At 38.8% G+C, this 18,792-nt stretch overlaps 1 protein-coding gene across 21 annotated transcripts in view; it reads right to left on the reverse strand.

Annotated features, from left to right (window-relative positions):
* CADPS2 (calcium dependent secretion activator 2) overlaps positions 1-18,792 on the reverse strand; it is a 547,933-nt gene that overhangs the window by 406,865 nt on the left and 122,276 nt on the right. For all 21 annotated transcript variants that reach the window (XM_045495470.1, XM_045495468.1, XM_045495459.1 and 18 more), the window contains exon 2: positions 15,827-15,940. In XM_045495470.1, coding sequence (XP_045351426.1) covers positions 15,827-15,940 — 114 coding nt within the window. The remainder of the gene's footprint in view (positions 1-15,826; positions 15,941-18,792) is intronic.

The raw sequence follows: 18,792 nt of genomic DNA on the forward strand, positions 1-18,792 counted from the left end.
GAAAGGAGGGAAAACAAACGAAGGACAAGGGAGTGAAACAGAAAAAGGCCAGCCTAACTGAGGTGTGGAATTCTGTTTACAGGGGAGTCAGCAGGAAGTTCCCCAACACTGCCCTTCCTCTCTGCTCCCTAGGTTGCTCAAATCATCTACTTTCTCCATGCTGTAAAGGAAACAAGAGGGCCAAGTTCACACCACACCTATCTCTCGGAGTGACTAACGAGAGCACACATGAAGTCAATTTTAAAAACCAAGGCTACTAGGCACAGAAACGGAGGGAAGCTGGCATCCATTTTTCTTTCCAGTATGCATGGAACTGAGATCAAGTATATTTACAGCCTTACCTCTTGAAGGACCCTTCATAATCCATCTATAATGATCACTGGTTTAACACCTATCCGTGCTATACTATAACATGCATATAATTTTATAAGAAAAGGAGAAGCCAAGCCAGGATGGGAATTAAATTCCCCTATGTGAGATAGAAATTTTCAGAACTCTAGTCAAGCTAAAATCTCAGCAGTATATAAAGGATTAAATATAGTCCAAGGTGACTGAAAAAAAAAAAATCACAGAAGTAGAAAATCATCACTTACCGCTTCTTCAAAATCGGAGATTAAAAGGCCATTGGGGAAGGAAGAATTTCCCCTGCAACTGTCTGTCGCAATTTAAAAAATGAAAACACGTACATACCATCTCAGAATGGAAAAAGCTTATTCAAAAAGGAGAGTTCTTGCAATAGAGAACTACATTTACTAAAATGTTTCCTAAACATTATGTTTGAATTCAACAGCTTACAATTTTCCCCTAATTTTGGAGCACAGGCAGGGCTACTCCAAATCCACATGATCAATGGATATCCAAATGTTGGCTGATCTGAAATAAAACAAATCATTTTGCCATGCTGATTAGGTATCAGGCCTCATGAGACAGCAGAGACTGTTTCTGAGATAATAAACACCATTTTATTAAATAATTTAAATATTAATTTCTAAATGTGATTTGAGAGGACACGTCAAATATTTGAAAACAAAATTAAGAACACATAAAAACAGTATTAATGCTGTTAAAACTGTATATGCTTAAATATACCTTGACAGTAAGTAAGCATAAGGTATTACAAAAGTATATATGATGAAGGATTTTCATGAAGAACCATTGGAATCTTCTAGTCTGCCCCTAATAAGTCATCTGCCTCCAGTCACGTTCTGAAAGGTCACTCACATACGATTCTGACCAATATCTAGATGTTCACAAGATTTCTGACACACAAGGGCACTTGGGTGACTCAGTTGGTTAAGCATCTGACTTCGGCTCAGGTCACGATCCCGAGATCAGGGTTCAAGCCCTGCAACAGGCTCTGCGCTGACAGCTCAGAGACTGGAGCCTGCCTCAAATTCTGTCTCCCTCTCTTTATGCCCCTCCCCCACTCACCCAGTCTCTCAAAGAATTTTTAAAAAACACTGACACACGGGGCGCCTGGGTGGCGCAGTCGGTTAAGCGTCCGACTTCAGCCAGGTCACAATCTCGCGGTCCGGGAGTTCGAGCCCCGCGTCAGGCTCTGGGCTGATGGCTCAGAGCCTGGAGCCTGTTTCCGATTCTGTGTCTCCCTCTCTCTCTGCCCCTCCCCCGTTCATGCTCTGTCTCTCTCTGTCCCAAAAATAAATAAACGTTGAAAAAAAAAAAAAAAAAACACTGACACACAAAACCACCTATGAGAGACAGCAAGTAGAATTAATTACTGCAGCTTTAAATACTATTAGATGTATCCATAGGAAGCTTTTTTAATTTTTTTTTTTCAACATTTTTGGGAGAGAGAGAGACAGAGCATGAATGGGGGAGGGGCAGAGAGGGAGACACAGAATCGGAAAGAGGCTCCAGGCTCTGAGCCATCAGCCCAGAGCCCGACGCGGGGCTCGAACTCACGGACCGTGAGATCGTGACCTGGCTGAAGTCGGACGCTTAACCGACTGTGCCACCCAGGCGCCCCAGGAAGCTTTTTTATTAAAAACATATTGGCAGTTTCATATTCAACTGAAAAGCTACCATCTCAAATGTAATATGTGCCACACACTGTGGTACATTAACACACTTAATCTAATTTTCACAGCTTCATAGAAATCACCAAGTGTCAACTACTATGTACATAAAACTGTCACATAGACGTAGGTGACAGCACATTCAAGTCTTCTTAGGTTTACTCTGTACAGAAGGGAGAACTTAGAAGGGTGATGTGGTTTCAGTCCTCCCTACTCCAAGCCAGTAAAGTTGGCCCAGGGTGATTTTAATCATCAACTGCTCATATATCTATCCGTCCAAACACACTGGAGTCTTTGAAGTCAAGGGACCTTGCTTATCCATCTTTGTATTTCCAGAGCATAAGACAGTACCTGATTAGCATTTCAATGTTTATTAGATGAGCTATTTCACTCAAAATTGATTACTTTATGTCTCTATGTTCTGTAGCATATATAAGCCATGGTTTCCTGTTCTGAAAGAGCTTTTAATTAGGAAGGAATACACATAATATGAATTAAGTGCTGAACTAGGCAAAAAAAAAAAAAAAAAAAGGGAGGTACTTTTGGGAAAGCAATGCACCAGGTAATAAATAGCTCACATCTAACACTGGGCTTGGCAATTTAATCATCAACAATCCTGGGAGGGAGATGCACTAGCACCATTTTACAGATGAAGAAAATGAAGCAGCAAGGTTCAGTTCTAGGAGTCACATAGGTGTTAAATCTGCAACCCCAGCACAGAAACAAAACACACTTTTGTCTGCCCACTTTCACCCCTTATGCTTACACTCTATTCCCTCTGTATTGAAGTCTTCAAAAGTCCTCTACTATTTCTAACCATTTTGGTAATAGGATCTTTTTTGGCAGTCTAGTAAAGCCTATGAATCCCTTCTGAGGATAGTGCTTTTAAACAAATTCACAGGATTACAAAGAAAAGCAGTTTTACTGAAATACAGTTATAAAAAATATTTTAAAAGCCAATGTGTGGCAGGAAGTTTATATGTATCGTTAATAACTCATTAAGAAGATGCAATACAGAGGGCACCTGGGTGGCTCAGTCAGTTAAGTGTCCGACTTCAGCTCAGGTCATCATCTTGCAGTTCATGGGTTCAAGCCTCGTGTCAGGCTCTGTGCTGACAGCTCAGAGCCGGAGCCTGCTTCAGATTCTGTGTCTCCCTCTCTCTGCCCTTCCCCTGCTCCCGTTCTCTCTTCTCTTGTGCTCAAAAATAAACACTAAAAATTTTTTTTTTTAAAGATGCAATAAGGTATTAAAAGTACTGTAGTTTCAGTGTAGCTCATGAATGTAAACAGTATTTCAAGATAGCTGCAATTAAATATGTGATAGGAAGAAACATGTATTTTGATTGGAGATAAAGCCACAGATAACAGCCAGTACTACTGTAGCTTGTTTTCTACATTCATAAGTAAATGCTAAGTTTCAGTTACAGATTAGTGAAATAAAGGTGTAATGTTTTTCCATCTGAGCTCAGATTCCCTGAATTCTATCCTGATTAAGAACCTCAGCTGTAGGGTGCCTGGGTGGCTCAGTCGGTGAAGCATCCAACTGTGGCTCAGCTAGGTTCATGGGTTCCAGACCCACGTAGGGCTCTTTGCTGACAGCTCAGAGCCTGGAGCCTGCTTTGGATTCTGCGTCTCCCTATCTCTCTCTGCCCCTCTCCCGCTTGCATGGTCTGTCTTAAACAAATGGATATTAAAAAATATTTTTAAAAAAGATCTTCAGCTGTAAATTATAATTAATCAGCTTCTCTCTGACATTTTTCTCTTTTAGCATTCCTCATGATCCTTCCTCTCATTACAGCTAGGAATGCTGATACTCTGTCTTTACCCTTAATGGAACAGCTAGTACTTTAGGAGCAAAGTAGCAGTCAAACACCTGGAGGGTACCTGCATAGCACCTCACACACAGTGAGTGGAAGGCTGAAGGATTATGGGATAAACGCATACAACTTTTATATTATCCCTTTGGCTAAAAATAGTAGGCACTTCCAAAGAAGCTTGACAATTTTTTTCAAATAGTTATCCTTCATCAAGACACCAAATCTTCTTTCACCAGCTCAACTACTTTTAAATAAAATTCCCATCACAAACAGATTTGTATGCAAAAGAATGTTCCTCTCTGTGATTTTTTTTCAATATATGAAATTTATTGTCAAATTGGTTTCCATACAATACCCAGTGCTCATCCCAAAAGGTGCCCTCCTCAATACCCATCACCCACCCTCCCCTCCCTCCCACCCCCCATCAACCCTCAGTTTGTTCTCAGTTTTTAAGAGTCTCTTATGCTTTGGCTCTCTCCCACTCTAACCTTTTTTTTTTTCCTTCCCCTCCCCCATAGGTTTCTGTTAAGTTTCTCAGGATCCACATAAAAGTGAAACCATATGGTATCGGTCTTTCTCTGTATGGCTTATTTCACTTAGCATCACACTCTCCAGTTCCATCCACATTGCTACAAAGGGCCATATTTCGTTCTTTCTCATTGCCACGTAGTACTCCATTGTGTATGGAGAATTAATTTCTTTATCCATTCATCAATTGATGGACACAATTTCTTTATCCATTCATCAGTTGATGGACATTTAGGCTCTTTCCATAAGGCTCTTTCCATTAGGCTCTGTGATCTTCTGAAAAGATCAGAAGAACCAGTACCTTCATGGACACTGAGGTTTTTTTGTTTTAACTGTAAAGTGTTAAAGGGTAAGGACTAGGTCTTCAGTGTGTTTTGTGGAGGTATCAAACAGGCCCTTTCAATACGTACTTTGAAAACAGTTAACAGGTATTAAAGTTATATGAGCTAAGAAACAGATGATCAATGGCAATCTTAGCTAGTCATTGTCTTGCATATTTTACCTGCTTAATACCTTATGCTTTTCAAGAGCATATTCTATTCATTTTTTAGGATAGAGAAAAACTTAGACATACCAAGGTGAGACCAGCCCCCACTGGGACTATGCTAACAAGGGTACGTGGGATTCCTCTCAAGATCTCACCCCTAAAACCAGTGAAAGACAAAGCTTTAAAAACAATTTCAGAGGCATCTGGGTGGTTCAGTCAGTTAAGCGTCTGACTTCGGCTCAGGTCATGATCTCGAGGTTGATGAGTTCAAGCTCCACATCGGGCTCCATGCTGACAGCTCAGAGCCTGGATCCTGCTTCAGATTCTGTGTCTCCCTCTCTCTCTCTGTCCCTCCCTTAAAAATAAATAGAAGTTCAACGCTAAAAAGTTCTAATGAGTAAACCTGACAGAAGATAAGCAGAGGAAAGGCATTCGACTTAAGAGTGACATTTAAGTAACCACAAAGCGTCTTGATGCTTTCAGGGTCATAAAGCATCAGGGAAAGGGATTATTTAACTCCTGAAACTTTCTGAAAATTGAAAAATGCTCCAGGTAATCAAAGAAATTAACTGTAGAATTAGAAACAACTTTCTGATACCAAAAAACAATCCACATAAGATATAACTTGCTTAATTAGGTAAATCAAAGCACAATAGTTTTTCAAAGACATGTTAACCTTAGGGTGACATAATGTAACAAATGACACTAAACAACTTCTCAAAGACACTTAAAGAGCATTTCCCTTAAAAAATGTAATCTGTGACCCAACAGCTCATCCATCACAAAGCACCAGCAGTGAGACCAGTCAGATTCTCTAAACACTAATGTGGAATTTTCCCGGGAGGAGGATATGGCTTTGCTGACTTGCATTTTATTGAAAGAACCGAGAGTGCCTGATAGAAAGCATGATAGTTGGACCAACATAGGTCTAAATTCTTCCTGGATCATGATGTTAGGCCAAAGTAGAACATGCCTGTGGTGTGACTCAAAAATAAGCACCTGATATGCTGTTTTGAAGGGACACAAGCACCCCAATGTTTACAGCAGCACTATCAACAATAGCCAAAGTATGGAAAGAGCCCAAATGTCCACTGATGGATGAATGGATAAAGAAGATGTGGTGTATATATACACAATGGAGTATTACTCAGCAATCAAAAAGAATGAAATCTTGCCATTTGCAGCTATGTGGATGGAACAAGAGGGTATTATGCTAAGCAAAATTAGAGAAAGACAAGTATCATATAATGTCACTCATATGAGGACTTTAAGACACAGAACAGATGAACACAAGGGAAAGGAAGCAAAAATAATGTAGAAACAGGGAGGGGGACAAAACATAAGAGACTCAAACATGGAGAACAAATAGAAGGTTACTGGAGGGGTTGTGGGAGGGGGGATGGACTAAATGGGTAAGGAGCATTAAGGAATCTAGCCCTGAAACCACTGTTGCACTATATGCTACCTTGGATGTAAATTTTTAAAATTTAATAAAAAAAAAATAAAAAGCACCTGAGATAGGGCAAAGCTCAAAAGTCTACCTTTGTCATGTGGTAACCCTAAATGGGGAACTCTCACACTGGGTTTGGGGATTAGAGAATGCTGGCCTGAAGTAAGCCACAGATACTTCTGTTCTTTGTGGCTACCTGGCTTGGATTAAATTTCCAAATCACCAGCCAAACTGGAAAGCTGCACTAGGTCTACTAACCCATAGCCCATGGTAAAGATACAATATCGTTGTCTTAAAATGTAAAGAACATTAAGAGTTAAGAGATAAAGGTCTAACCATGCCCTCTACCACAAATACGTTATATGAGCTTGAAAAACAAAGACAATTTCTTCTAAAAACATGTGAAGAGGAGGAAAATGGTCAAACCGATTTGCTTCAAACATCGCCTACCTTCAAACAACAAAATCATACAATCTATAGACTAACCCTTCTTCACCATGAAATGGATGCCATCAAGAAGGTAGGCAGGTCTACAAAACTCACTGACAGAGAGCATCAAGGAAGCTCCCCTGAACAGAAATAGGAATCTCAGACATGAAAACATTTTCCAGATTCTTACAGAATACTTAATTGAAAATGCCATCCTTAGAGTTTAAGAAAATGTGATGTGAAATCAAATGGCTAATATCAAAAATAGCAAACGCAATGTGATCCGCAGAGCTCAATGCAAATTTAAAACCTCACTTCTCATTACCGGTTACTGGATTTCATCTGTGAATGTGCTGACCTTTTTTTTACACCCTCCTGCCACAGGCTGCCAATCTTGGTTTACTCAGCAATCGTCAATTCCCTATGAAAAAATAGGCCTTTTCCATGGCATTATTTCACATTGTAAAAGATTTTGACAGGTCAAACATCCCTTGGAATATGAAAAGTAAATCTTTCTATCCCAAAGTAAAATGATAAAGAAACTTTCATCAAAATATTTAAATGCAGGCCTGCTCAGCCTCTCTCTCCTTTTAGTTGGCACACACTAGACAAAGGAACACTCAGGCTGTACAGGTTAACTCTAAAATAACGACAGTAATTACATAAAACAAGACAAAAATGCACTAAAACGCTCTCGGTTTTCACAAACCATTAAATATCTATACTTGTAATATGTGACAATTTTATCACTGAGGTGAAGATGGGGGGGTCAAGTATCAAGGTCAGAGATTAATAATCTCTGTCCTCCAAACAGATCCCAGTCTTTCCATTGATCTTCATCTCCAGGGTTCTCATTCTAGTTCATAGGTCACTGTCACCTCTACCTGGACCACAACAGGCAACCCTTGAGGTCAACCTTTTAAAAAGCTCTACACACAGTGTGGGGCTTAAACTCGTAACCCTGAGATTAAATGTCCTATGCTCTCCTGCCTGATCCAGCCAGGCACTCCTGCACTTAATTTTTACGTAACAGGAACACATACCCCAATTTCCATGGAAGAAGCAGGCCGAAGTTCCTCGGTGTTCTGGACAAGAAAGATCGTTTTGCTTTGTCTTAATGTGTTTATCTAAGAGAATTCAAAACTATGGCTCAGGTATTTGTCTGATGACAATAGTATCAAGCCATGCTCCTCTATTTGTTCTTTTCATTTTGGAGATGTTAAGAGCACACAGGACAAAGAAAGGAAAAGTAGCAAGACACAAATTACCCTTCAGGGACTTGTGCAATTAGAGGCAGTCTGAGATCATCTTCCCCCTTCAGGCACAGCAGTGACAGGAGTTACACCAATATTAGCTACTGACAGAGCAAAGAAAGGCAGTAGCTGGAAGTATGATGGAAAGCACGGTCACAAGTGATTTTTGAAGAAGAAAATCCAAAGCTAACAAAATAGGGTATAGGCTCTACTCTGTATGTGAACAGGTCGTTCATTCCACCAGAACAGGAAATGAATCACTACTGGAGGTAAGGAAACGTGCAAAAAAAAAAAAAAAGATAAATGACCACAGCATAACAAAGGATTAATAGTTTTCTTGCTGTATAAAAAACACCCATAAACTCAGTATTTGACAGAATATCCAAATGGAAAAATGGACAAAGGATATGAACAGGTAATTCAAGAAATATGAATGACCAACAGAGACTGTCAAAACCACACTAGTAAAACAGAAATAAGTGAACCAAATAGCTGGCATTTATTTTATGGTAATACCAAGTGTGAAGGAAAAAACTGGCACTCTCTGGGTGCCTGGGTGGCTCCATCTGTTAAGCGTCCGACTTTGGCTCAGGTCCATGATCTCACAGTTCATCTGTTCAAGCCCCGTGTTGGGCTCTGTGCTGACAGCTCAGAGTCTAGAGCCTGCTTCAGATTCTGTGTCTCCCTCTTTCTGCACCTTGCCTGCTTGTACACACTCTCAAAAACAAACATTTTTAGGGGCGCCTGGGTGGCTTAGTCGGTTGGGCATCCGACTTCAGCTCAGGTCATGATCTCACAGTCTGTGAGTTCGAGCCCCGTGTCAGGCTGTGCTGACAGCTCAGAGCCTGGAGCCTGCTTCAGATTCTGTGTCTCCCTCTCTCTCTGCCCGTCCCCTACTCATGCTGTCTTTCTCTGTCTCAGAAATAAACACACTAAAAATAAACATTTTTAAAAAATGAGGCTCTCATTGTTTTTACCACAAGTTGTTACTACTTTTGAGGGCAATTTAGTAACTGGTATGAAGAGTAAACAATGCTCATTTCAGATCATCCCATAATACCACCTGCAGAAATTTATCAAAAATAAATGAGTATGAATGACCATTTCAGTACTTTAATAGCTAAAAATGGAAAAGGTTGGAACATCTATTAAGAAAATTAAAAGATACATGGGTTTTATTTTTATCAATGGTGTATGTATTATGCACCTATTTAAAACCATGTTTATGGTGAACATTTGCTGTTAAAGAATGCTCATGACAGGGGTGCCTGGGTGACTCAGTCAGTTAAGCATTCGACCACCGATGACTCTCGGTTTCAGCTCAGTTCATGATCTCATAGGTCATGAGTTTGAGCTCCACACTGTGCTCCATGCTGTCAGCATGGAGCCTGCTTGGTATCCTCTCTCCCCTTCATTGCCTCCCCACTCCCTCTCAAAATAAACTTAAAAAAAAAAAAATACTCTTGACATAGTAGTACATAAGGAAATTCAAATGATTTCAGTTTCTTATGTATAAAAGAAACGCTAAACTGTTGAAAGGAGTTATTTACAGGTTTTGCAATTATAGGTGATTATTTGTTTTCCTTTTTTAAAATAGTACTATATTTTTTTACAACAGTTTTAGGATAGCAAATTTTCCTGTTTAGTTTTTAATTCTCTAACATAAACATGTATTACTTCTACTCACAAGTGTTCTTCAATAAAGTAGACATTTTCTGAATTCAAGAATTTAAAAATGCATTTTAAATAAAAGTATGCAATAAAAGGGCGAAAATTAGAGCTCACTATATTTTGAGATGAAAGTAATTTTTCATTGTATATGAAATTTGAGCAACACTGAAGAGAAATTTAAGTTAGTGAAAGAATTTTCATTTTTTCTTATTAGCAAGTAGAAATTCTGGACAGCACATGGTGGTGGTCGTGACGGTGGGGGCAAGACTAACGTCAATATTTTTGGCTATTTTTAAACACTAAATGCCCCTGTAACCCTCGTCCATTCTTCAGAACCAGAAGAGAACATAAACAAGTGGAAGTAATAGAAAAAAATCACACCCTTTCTGAAAAGTTGTGAAGAAAACCAACCCACAAAGAAAAGAAAAGCTCCAACATCTTGGTTTTTTTTTCTTACCTTCTCCCACACTAACAGAACTTGAAAGCTTGTTGGGCAGAAAGCAAGTAGTAAGCAATTGTATACTCTTGGAAATTTCTGAGAAAACCCATTTACTTTCCCACATATCTGTTATAAATCACACTGTCATTGGTTGTATTTGGATAAAGTCCACTTTAGTCTTGTGAAACAAGCATATATCTGATGGGAAGAATAAGTTGGAAAGTTTTATGTTGTAATAAAACTTATGTTTCCCCATTCCCAGAATCAGCTGAAGTTTCCTAAATTGAAAAGCAAAACGCAAAAAAAAAGGCAAGAAAAAACAAATACATAGACTTAATATCCATTTATGCTTTCCTCCAGACAATAAGTTACGTGCAGCAGTTAAAAAAAAGTAAACAAATAAAAAACAACAAAACAAAAAACTTGAAAGGAAGAAAATTTCAATTAAAAAAAGCACGGAAGAATCTAACAACCATTAGCAGTGACGAAATTATCAAGAGAATAACTGCTAACTTTTATTAAGTAGCTATATACACTACCTGCCATTTTCCTCTTTTCCCATTCTGGTCCCTCTGTACCATATGGCTGCCTCATTAGGTGGTTTAGATGCCTGGATACAGTTTTCTAATTATGCTTAGCTTTATGGTGAGAAAGACTGGTGCGATTTCAAAAACAGACTTACTCTTAGTACTTTATAGGCCAGTATTTAAGCCAAACTTAAGACATCTTATTAAAATCGGTGTGATGGGGCGCCTGGGTGGCGCAGTCGGTTAAACGTTCGACTTCAGCCAGGTCACGATCTCGCGGTCCGTGAGTTCGAGCCCCACGTCAGGCTCTGGGCTGATGGCCTGGAGCCTGTTTCCGATTCTGTGTCTCCCTCTCTCTCTGCCCCTCCCCCGTTCATGCTCTGTCTCTGTCCCAAAAAATAAATAAATAAACGTTGAAAAAAAATTTTTTAAATCGATGTGATAAAAATTATGTTGTCCAATAGGAATCATTACCTTCATAATATATAATTCTGTGTAAGTGACATACTGAATAGTATTCATGGTATTTATTAAAACAAAGACCTGAAGAAGCACACCCAAGAGGGCACCACATAAAATACCAAATCCCAATCCTGTCATGATCTAGTTGAAAGAAATTATCTTTTAAAGTAATGAATGTACCTTGAAGAAATGTGTATTTTGAGTCATATTAAGATCCAGTTGCTAAAAAGTAATGCAAACCAAATATCTGAAGTTACAAGCAAAACAAAAACCAGGCAGGTAACTCTGGTCTTTAAAAAAAAATTAAAAATTAAAAATTAAAAAAAAAGATATACAACCAAGCTGGAAAAGATGCCATAAAATCACTAAATAGCATTTATGAAACTAAAAAAATAAAAATAAAGTCAGTATCATACAGACTTTGGGAGAACTTTGGTTCACAAAGTATGAAGATGTACTATCAGTTTTATTGGTAATATACATTTATTAGGGTTTTTCATGCCTATCATACTTAGAAATGGCCATTGCAGCTAAAGGCTACAGAACCTAATAAATGAGAAAATTACTACTGATAAGATTAGTAGTTGAAAACAATTATATATAGCAAACAACAAAGTATCTCTGAAAACAGACCTCAAAGGATGTGAGAAGCCAAAACATAGATCATAGAATCATAGAATACTAAGTTAGAACATGAAAATTCAACCAGACTTCTAAACTATCTGCAATCTGTTTTTTTGGAGTTTTTTTTTTTATTGGTTTTTGAGAGAGAGAGTATGAGCAGAAGAGGGGCAGAGTGAGGGAGACATAGAATCCAAAGCGGGCTCCAGGCTCTGAGCTGTAAACAAAGAGCTGGATGAGGGGCTCCAACTCAGGGACCATGAGATAATGACTTACAGTCAGAAGCTTAACCAACTGAGCCACCCAGGTGCCCAAGTAATTGCAACTTCTGAAGAACAAATCATGAATGAGAACATTTATAACCAAAGCAAATTCCATCGCAATACTGAAACAATACTCTTAGAAAAATACTGTTGTGCGGGAAAATAAGCAATTTCTACATAGAGAAATAGGTGCTACGATACTCCTTCACTTAGCCAACAAATAGCTGCTGAATGCATTTGTGTTCTACACACTGGGGATACAATGATGACCAGGACAAAAACAGATCCTTCAGGAAACACCTATTCTAGTAGTTGTAAGATCTAGTTCAACATGTTTCTCAAAATATAGTGAATTAAAATCTACTTCTAAAAAGCTTTAGAGGAGGGGTGCCTGGGGGGCTCAGTCTGTTGAGTGTCCATTTTCAGCTCAAGTCACAATCTCAAGGGTTGGTGGGTTCGAGCCCCACTTGGGGCTCTGTACTGACAGCTCAGAGCCTGCTTCGGATTCTGTGTCTCCCTCTCTCTGCCCATCCCCCACTCATGATGTATGTGTCTCCATCTCTCAAAAATGAATAAATGTTTAAAAAAAAAAAAAAACTTTAGGGGAGGAGCAACTGGGCAGCTCAGTTGGTTAAGCATCTGGCTTTGGATTTTGGCTCAGGTCATGATCTCATGGTTCGTGAGAGAGCCCTGCCTAGGGCTCAACACTGACAGCTCAGAACCTGCTTGGGATTCTCTCTCTCCACCCCGCTCATTCTCTGCCCCTCCCCCACTTACACTGTCTCATGCTCAAAAAAAGAAAAAAGCTTTAATGGAAAGAGAGGTTTTAGTTGTGCTACTAATTACCAATACGGATTTTGACACTTGTCAGTTTCATCTCTAAAATGAGATGAAGTCTGTTTAAAAGGTTTATTCAAGAATAAAAATAATTTTGGGGAGCGCCTGGGTAGCTCAGTCGGTGAGATGTCTGACTTCAGCTAAGGTCATGATCTCACAGTTCTGAGTTTGAGCCCCGCGTTTGGCTCTGTGCTGACAGCTCAGAGCCTGGTGCCTGCTTTGGCTTCTGTGTCTCCCTCTGTCTCTGCCCCTCCCCTGCTCATGCTCTGTCTCTGTCTCAAAAATAAAGAAAAACATTAAAAAAAATAAAGTATTTTTTGAAGTGCTTCACACATACTACCTGACACAGGTGTATTCAAAATGGCAACCGTGAAACAGCTCTATCAGAATGTGTCTGAACATCTAGCTTCAGGTTTAACTCAGATGCTTACCAGACAAGTCCTATAACATCTGTGAGCTTTAGTTTCTAACCCCTCATTTGTGAGTAATATGTGTACTCTTTACTAGAGACACTGGAAGAAAAAAATTAGGGATTTTTATTGAGCCATAAAAAATACCTCATAAAGGTACCAGAGGCTACCAGCACTGTTAGTCACAGCATATGTACAAAAATAGGACTTCTGAGGAAAAAAACTGCAAAGTTTTTTTTTTGCTGTATTTACCCAACAAAATACCCCTGTTGAAGAGTTTAAATACCAACTGTGTGCCACCTTGAGAATAACTCCCAAATGTAAATCAGGAATGCAGCCTCCATAAACACGATTAATATCACCAATCTTAACGCGGCTTTGAGAGTTGCACAAAGGCAAGGTGGATACAGTCTCACGCTGGCTAGAAATAGTATCCAGAAGACTAGAAAATGCTTGGTCACCCAGTCCAACCACCTCTTCAGTTCTTGTGACTCTTTTTGCAACAATCCCAGCAAATCATCATCTAATTCCATTGTTTAGAAACCTACCAACTGCAGGAGAACAACTTGAGGAGCTTTGTTAAGGACAGATTCTGAAATTCTGACTCACAAAGTCCAGGGCAAAGTTCCAGGACCTGTTTGTGCAATATGCCTCCCAAGTGATGTGCAAGTGTAGCCAGAATCTAGCCTCTGGTGATGCTGGTCTCACCAGCCATTCTGCATTTGGGGCGTGCAACAAAACTCTGATGTTAGGTTGGAATCTCCCCACTTTAGTTTCCACCTTAGGCTAGTTTTGCTGTTGGCTCCACAGACATCTAATCCATCTCCTGACTAAACATTTCTCACTTCTTCAAACAACCTACATGTGATATGTTCCAAACATGATAACCCTAAATTTGTCCACATCTTTATACAGGACACCAAGAGAACAAAATCCCCATGTAGGATACAATGAGGACACACTTTCATTACAATTCAATCTCTCCAGTGTCACAGCTTAAGTATGCCTCTTGTCAAAGTGTGACCATATCACATTATGCTTTTTAATGTGCTTAATAACTTATTTTGGAATATACTTACTTTGGAATAATTTCAGATTTACATGCAAATTGCAGATATAGTACTGCAAGCTCTCACACACTCCCCTCACCCAGATTCAGTTTTTCCTAATGTTAACATAGCCAGTGGCCACAGTACATTTCCCCAAACCAAAAATGAGCCGGTTGATTTTTTAAATTACATTAAAAAAAAATTTTAATGTTTGTTTATTCTTGAGACAGAGCACAAATGGGAGACTGGCAGTGAGAAAGGGAGACACAGAATCCAAAGCAGGCTCCAGGGTCCAAGCCATCAGCACAAGAGCCTGACATGGGGCTCAAACCCACAAACTGTGAGATCATGACATGAGCTGAAGTCGGACACTCAACCGACTGAGCCACCCAGGCACCCCGTTTTTGTTTCTTTTTTAACACAAATTACTTTCCAGAACCTCCATTTCCTTCATCCTGAACACAGACCTTTGGCTATTCTTTCATTACACGAGGCTACTACTACAGGTCCTTATATTTCATATGTACTTTATTTATTTATATATATTTATATATATTTCATATATCCTATACTTTAAGATCTTTTGAGTCGAGATCCAGTTGGACACGTCATTGCTGTCATGAGATCCATGCCATACATACATTTGGTAAGCAAGACTTCCACACGTTCATACAACTCAACAGGCCAACTCCTGGGCTAATACAAACCTCCCTCAGGTGGCATGAGGGACCTCCGAACGCCTACCATCAGTAAATGACAAATCCAACCTATTATCTGTACATCCAGTGATTTTTCATGCAAAGATATTCCCTGCATCAGGCAAGTTCTGACCTACCGCATCTCCACATTTTCCTTTTACTAGTTTGCATGTTCTGCTTCTACAGCTAAAGATTTCGACTGTCTACACAGTAAAAGGAATGCATCCCCACCCCCCACCAATGACTCTGAAATGCTTAGGATAAAAAGGGATTTCTCTAAATTTAATATCTACTGGCAACTCACTGAAGCAGTTAATGACCATGTGTGAAAACTGGTGCTCATAGGAAATCCACAGAGAATTCCTGATGAATCACAAACTAAAATCAGAACAAATAAGCAAGGTGGTATTGGTAGTATTATTCCTCCAGGAAGAAAAAAGAATTCAGTTTATCCTATTGAAATTAGTACCAGCCTTAATTATAAAGCTTAGGGCACACAATGGTACAAGATAGTAATTTACTATTAAAATTCTGATTAAAAAGGATAATTTAGACATGTGGACCCAAAGATAGCTATACTCACCTGTATCCATCACTGCCAGAAGATTTTTCTAAACAGTTTACTTCTCCTGAAAAGATGTGAATAATTTCCAATTCTGTTTATCTCTCCAAGCCAGGTTGTGGAATTAAAGTTTTTAAATTGTAAAATAAATTTGACAATGCTTTCAGGAAGGTTGCAAACTCAGAGCCTTCCTATCATACCAGTGAGTTCCTTAAAATAGGAAAGCCATTTTTAAAAATCTTTCTAAGAAGCATCAAAATATCAAAAACAAAGCTCTTTAAACTTACCTCATAGTAACTCCGAACTGCATTGCAAAATGCTTCATCAGCCACAATTTGAGTTTCTCCGTTGAGGAAGGCCTGGAACCTTTCTTTCAGTAACTGCAATTGTTGCTTGTTAAGCTAGAAGAAAAAGAGGGAATTAGCTGAAAAATCAGCCCATCTGAGAAATGTGACAATTCATAAAAATTTTAATAGCCAGAAGTTAGATCTGACACCTAGAATTAGCTTTATGTTAAAAAAAAAAAAAAAAAAAAAAAAGCCAACAACTCCTACTACTTATACTATGGCTCAATTTTAAAACATTTCCAATTCATTTCCCCATACTCTGGAATCCTAACATTGCAATGCGATACAAGTTTCTATGCCAGATGGAGCTCCTAGGTTTACTACCCTGGTCTCTTTGTAGAAACAGGTAAAATCTAAAATTCGGATGAGAAATGAACTGTTGTGCAAAATTGCCAGCTGTCCTGAGCACAGAGAGCAGAGAGAACAAGGGTCCTTGGAAGTGAGTGAACAACAGCCACCTTAGATGAAGACTAACTAGAAGACTGCAAAGGACAGAGGACCTGAGAAAGTATCCTCTGGAAAGAACATCTTTTGGATGGCACAAATTTGAATTCCATGAACATATCTCAATGCTTGAGGGGAGATAAAGAATTGATTGGAAGACAAATCCAGAGAACAGAGAGGCAACAGGCAGACAGAGCATGCCTTATATAAGCATACCAAGCAAGAGCTATACGCCACAGAGGGAAGTTCAAGTTCACAACCAGATTTCCTCACCCTGGGTCTAGCTGCCGTAATGATTACTAAAGGTGTGTGGGACATGAACCATGACTTACCAACTATGTCCTGTAGTCATCAGTGACAAGCAGAGTCAGCTGTTTGTAGGGCTCAAGGCAATAGGAGACTCGGGAGCCCATTATTAAAAATTGAAGGATTTCAAGACAGTAGTAACAGCACTTTCCACCCAGCATGGGCCCTCTGAAGCATGGAGCCCTGTGCAACTGCCCCTGAAGCCAGCCCGGAATACAGGGCACAGACTTCACTAGAGGTGGGGCACAGTAGGTCCCACAGCAGTTGAAAATGCTTACCTGCTGAGAGAACAGTCTTGCAGGAAAAAAAACAAACCCACAATGCCAACATACATAAGGAACAGGAAAAAGTGATCTTTCCATTTCATTCATTCCTCATCAGACTATTAAAGAACTCATTCCAGTTCTGGATTCTACAGAGAGATATGAAACATTTGGAAATATGCTAAAGATAAAATGATTAAAAAAGGATTAGGAAGGAAGGCTAAATAAACTGCAGTGATTTGGCTTCCAAAAGAAGGCTGATGTGCCCTAAGTTTAAATCTGTTCAAAAGGCTTATTAAGATGCCATTCCAATAGAAAGACAAGTGCTTTCAAAAGAAAGTGGGTTTTATTCAGGAATCTAACAAGACAGTTTCTAGAGAAAATGCTGCTGGTAGTGACAGACTTACACAGAAACGTCCTATTGTACCCCAGCGTAAGAAACCTCTTGCCCTGAGCAGCACAGAAGAAATACCACTCCATTTTTTTTTTTTAACCTTATCTCCTTCATTTTAGGGAAAGCTAAACCAAGCTCAAATGCAGAACTATCACCATTATATTACACTTTCCGCTTTATAACATAAGGAAAATCAAAGCAGGGACCTTTTGTGTAAGTACTGGCAAGGCAAATGGAGCCCACAACTTTAGCTCTTGAAGCATGGCTCACACAAAAGGACCAGATGGAAACAGGACAGCAGTTGTTGAGAGCACATTAGCTGCCAAGCCCACGAACTGCCAGCAAGGGCTTCAACTTGCAAACCAAGTGTCCAGGTAACACAATGAACATGGAAAAATGTGCAAATGACAACGAACTGGAAGAGATCTTACTGAGCTTTTTCCCCATCTCCCTCATTTGAGATATATATATTTTATGTATTTTATACATTTATACACACACATTTTATACACACATTATATATATATAGATAGATAGATAGATAGATAGATATAGATATAGATATAGATATAGATATAGATATAGATAAAGTAAATAGCTTTCAAAAACTGGAGACTTCTTCATTCAATTGTCTTATCAGATGCATTTTGTTCTTTACAGTGTTTATTGTGCCACTGTACCAATGAGTTACTTCTTTTGGGGGATTACGGCATGGAAGATTCATGAATACCAATTAAGTACATGATATCTGAGAAAACAGTCTTCTTAGAAACTCCAACACTGTTGGTATAGTTCATAAACAGGCCAGAGGCATCTAGCTAAATATCCAACTTCAACTTTAACAATTACTGCAGTTACATTTAAGACCTAAAATGACAACCACCATTACAGTAATATATATATATATATATATATATATATATATAAAAAAAGTCAATAAAGTACTTTCTTAGTATAGAAGTCTATATTTCCACAAAAGATACGGAGGGGGAAAAAGGAAATTAAATTTAAAATCTAGCAGCAGGGATAGCTGTTTAGAAAGCAGAGTTCCCTAAAATCTATTTGCATTATCAAAATAAATATTACACATCAACAGATAAAGACTAATGGAATAAACCGAAGAATTAGGTCTAAGTACACTCAAAAATTTACTATAACATATCTTTATAGCACAAGTCAGAAGTAAAAGATGGTCTATTTAATGAATGGGGTTACAATAAGTGGGTAGCCAAACAGAAAAAAATTAAATTGAATCATCACACACACTGTTACAGTCCAAATTAAAACTTTTAACATAAAAACATGAAAACATAGAAGTGCATGAAGAAGAAAGAAAATTCTTTTAAACACTAGCATGTGAAAAGATCTTTCTAACCATGAATGCAAATCTGCAAGTCATAAATTTAATTACAAATACACTAAACATAAATTCTCCATGGCAAAAAAATCATAGGCAAAAAAGTTAGAAAAAGACCAATGAGGGGTGAGGAAAATACATG

This window comes from Leopardus geoffroyi, chromosome A2, assembly GCF_018350155.1.
Source record: "Leopardus geoffroyi isolate Oge1 chromosome A2, O.geoffroyi_Oge1_pat1.0, whole genome shotgun sequence".
Lineage (NCBI taxonomy): Eukaryota > Metazoa > Chordata > Mammalia > Carnivora > Felidae > Leopardus > Leopardus geoffroyi.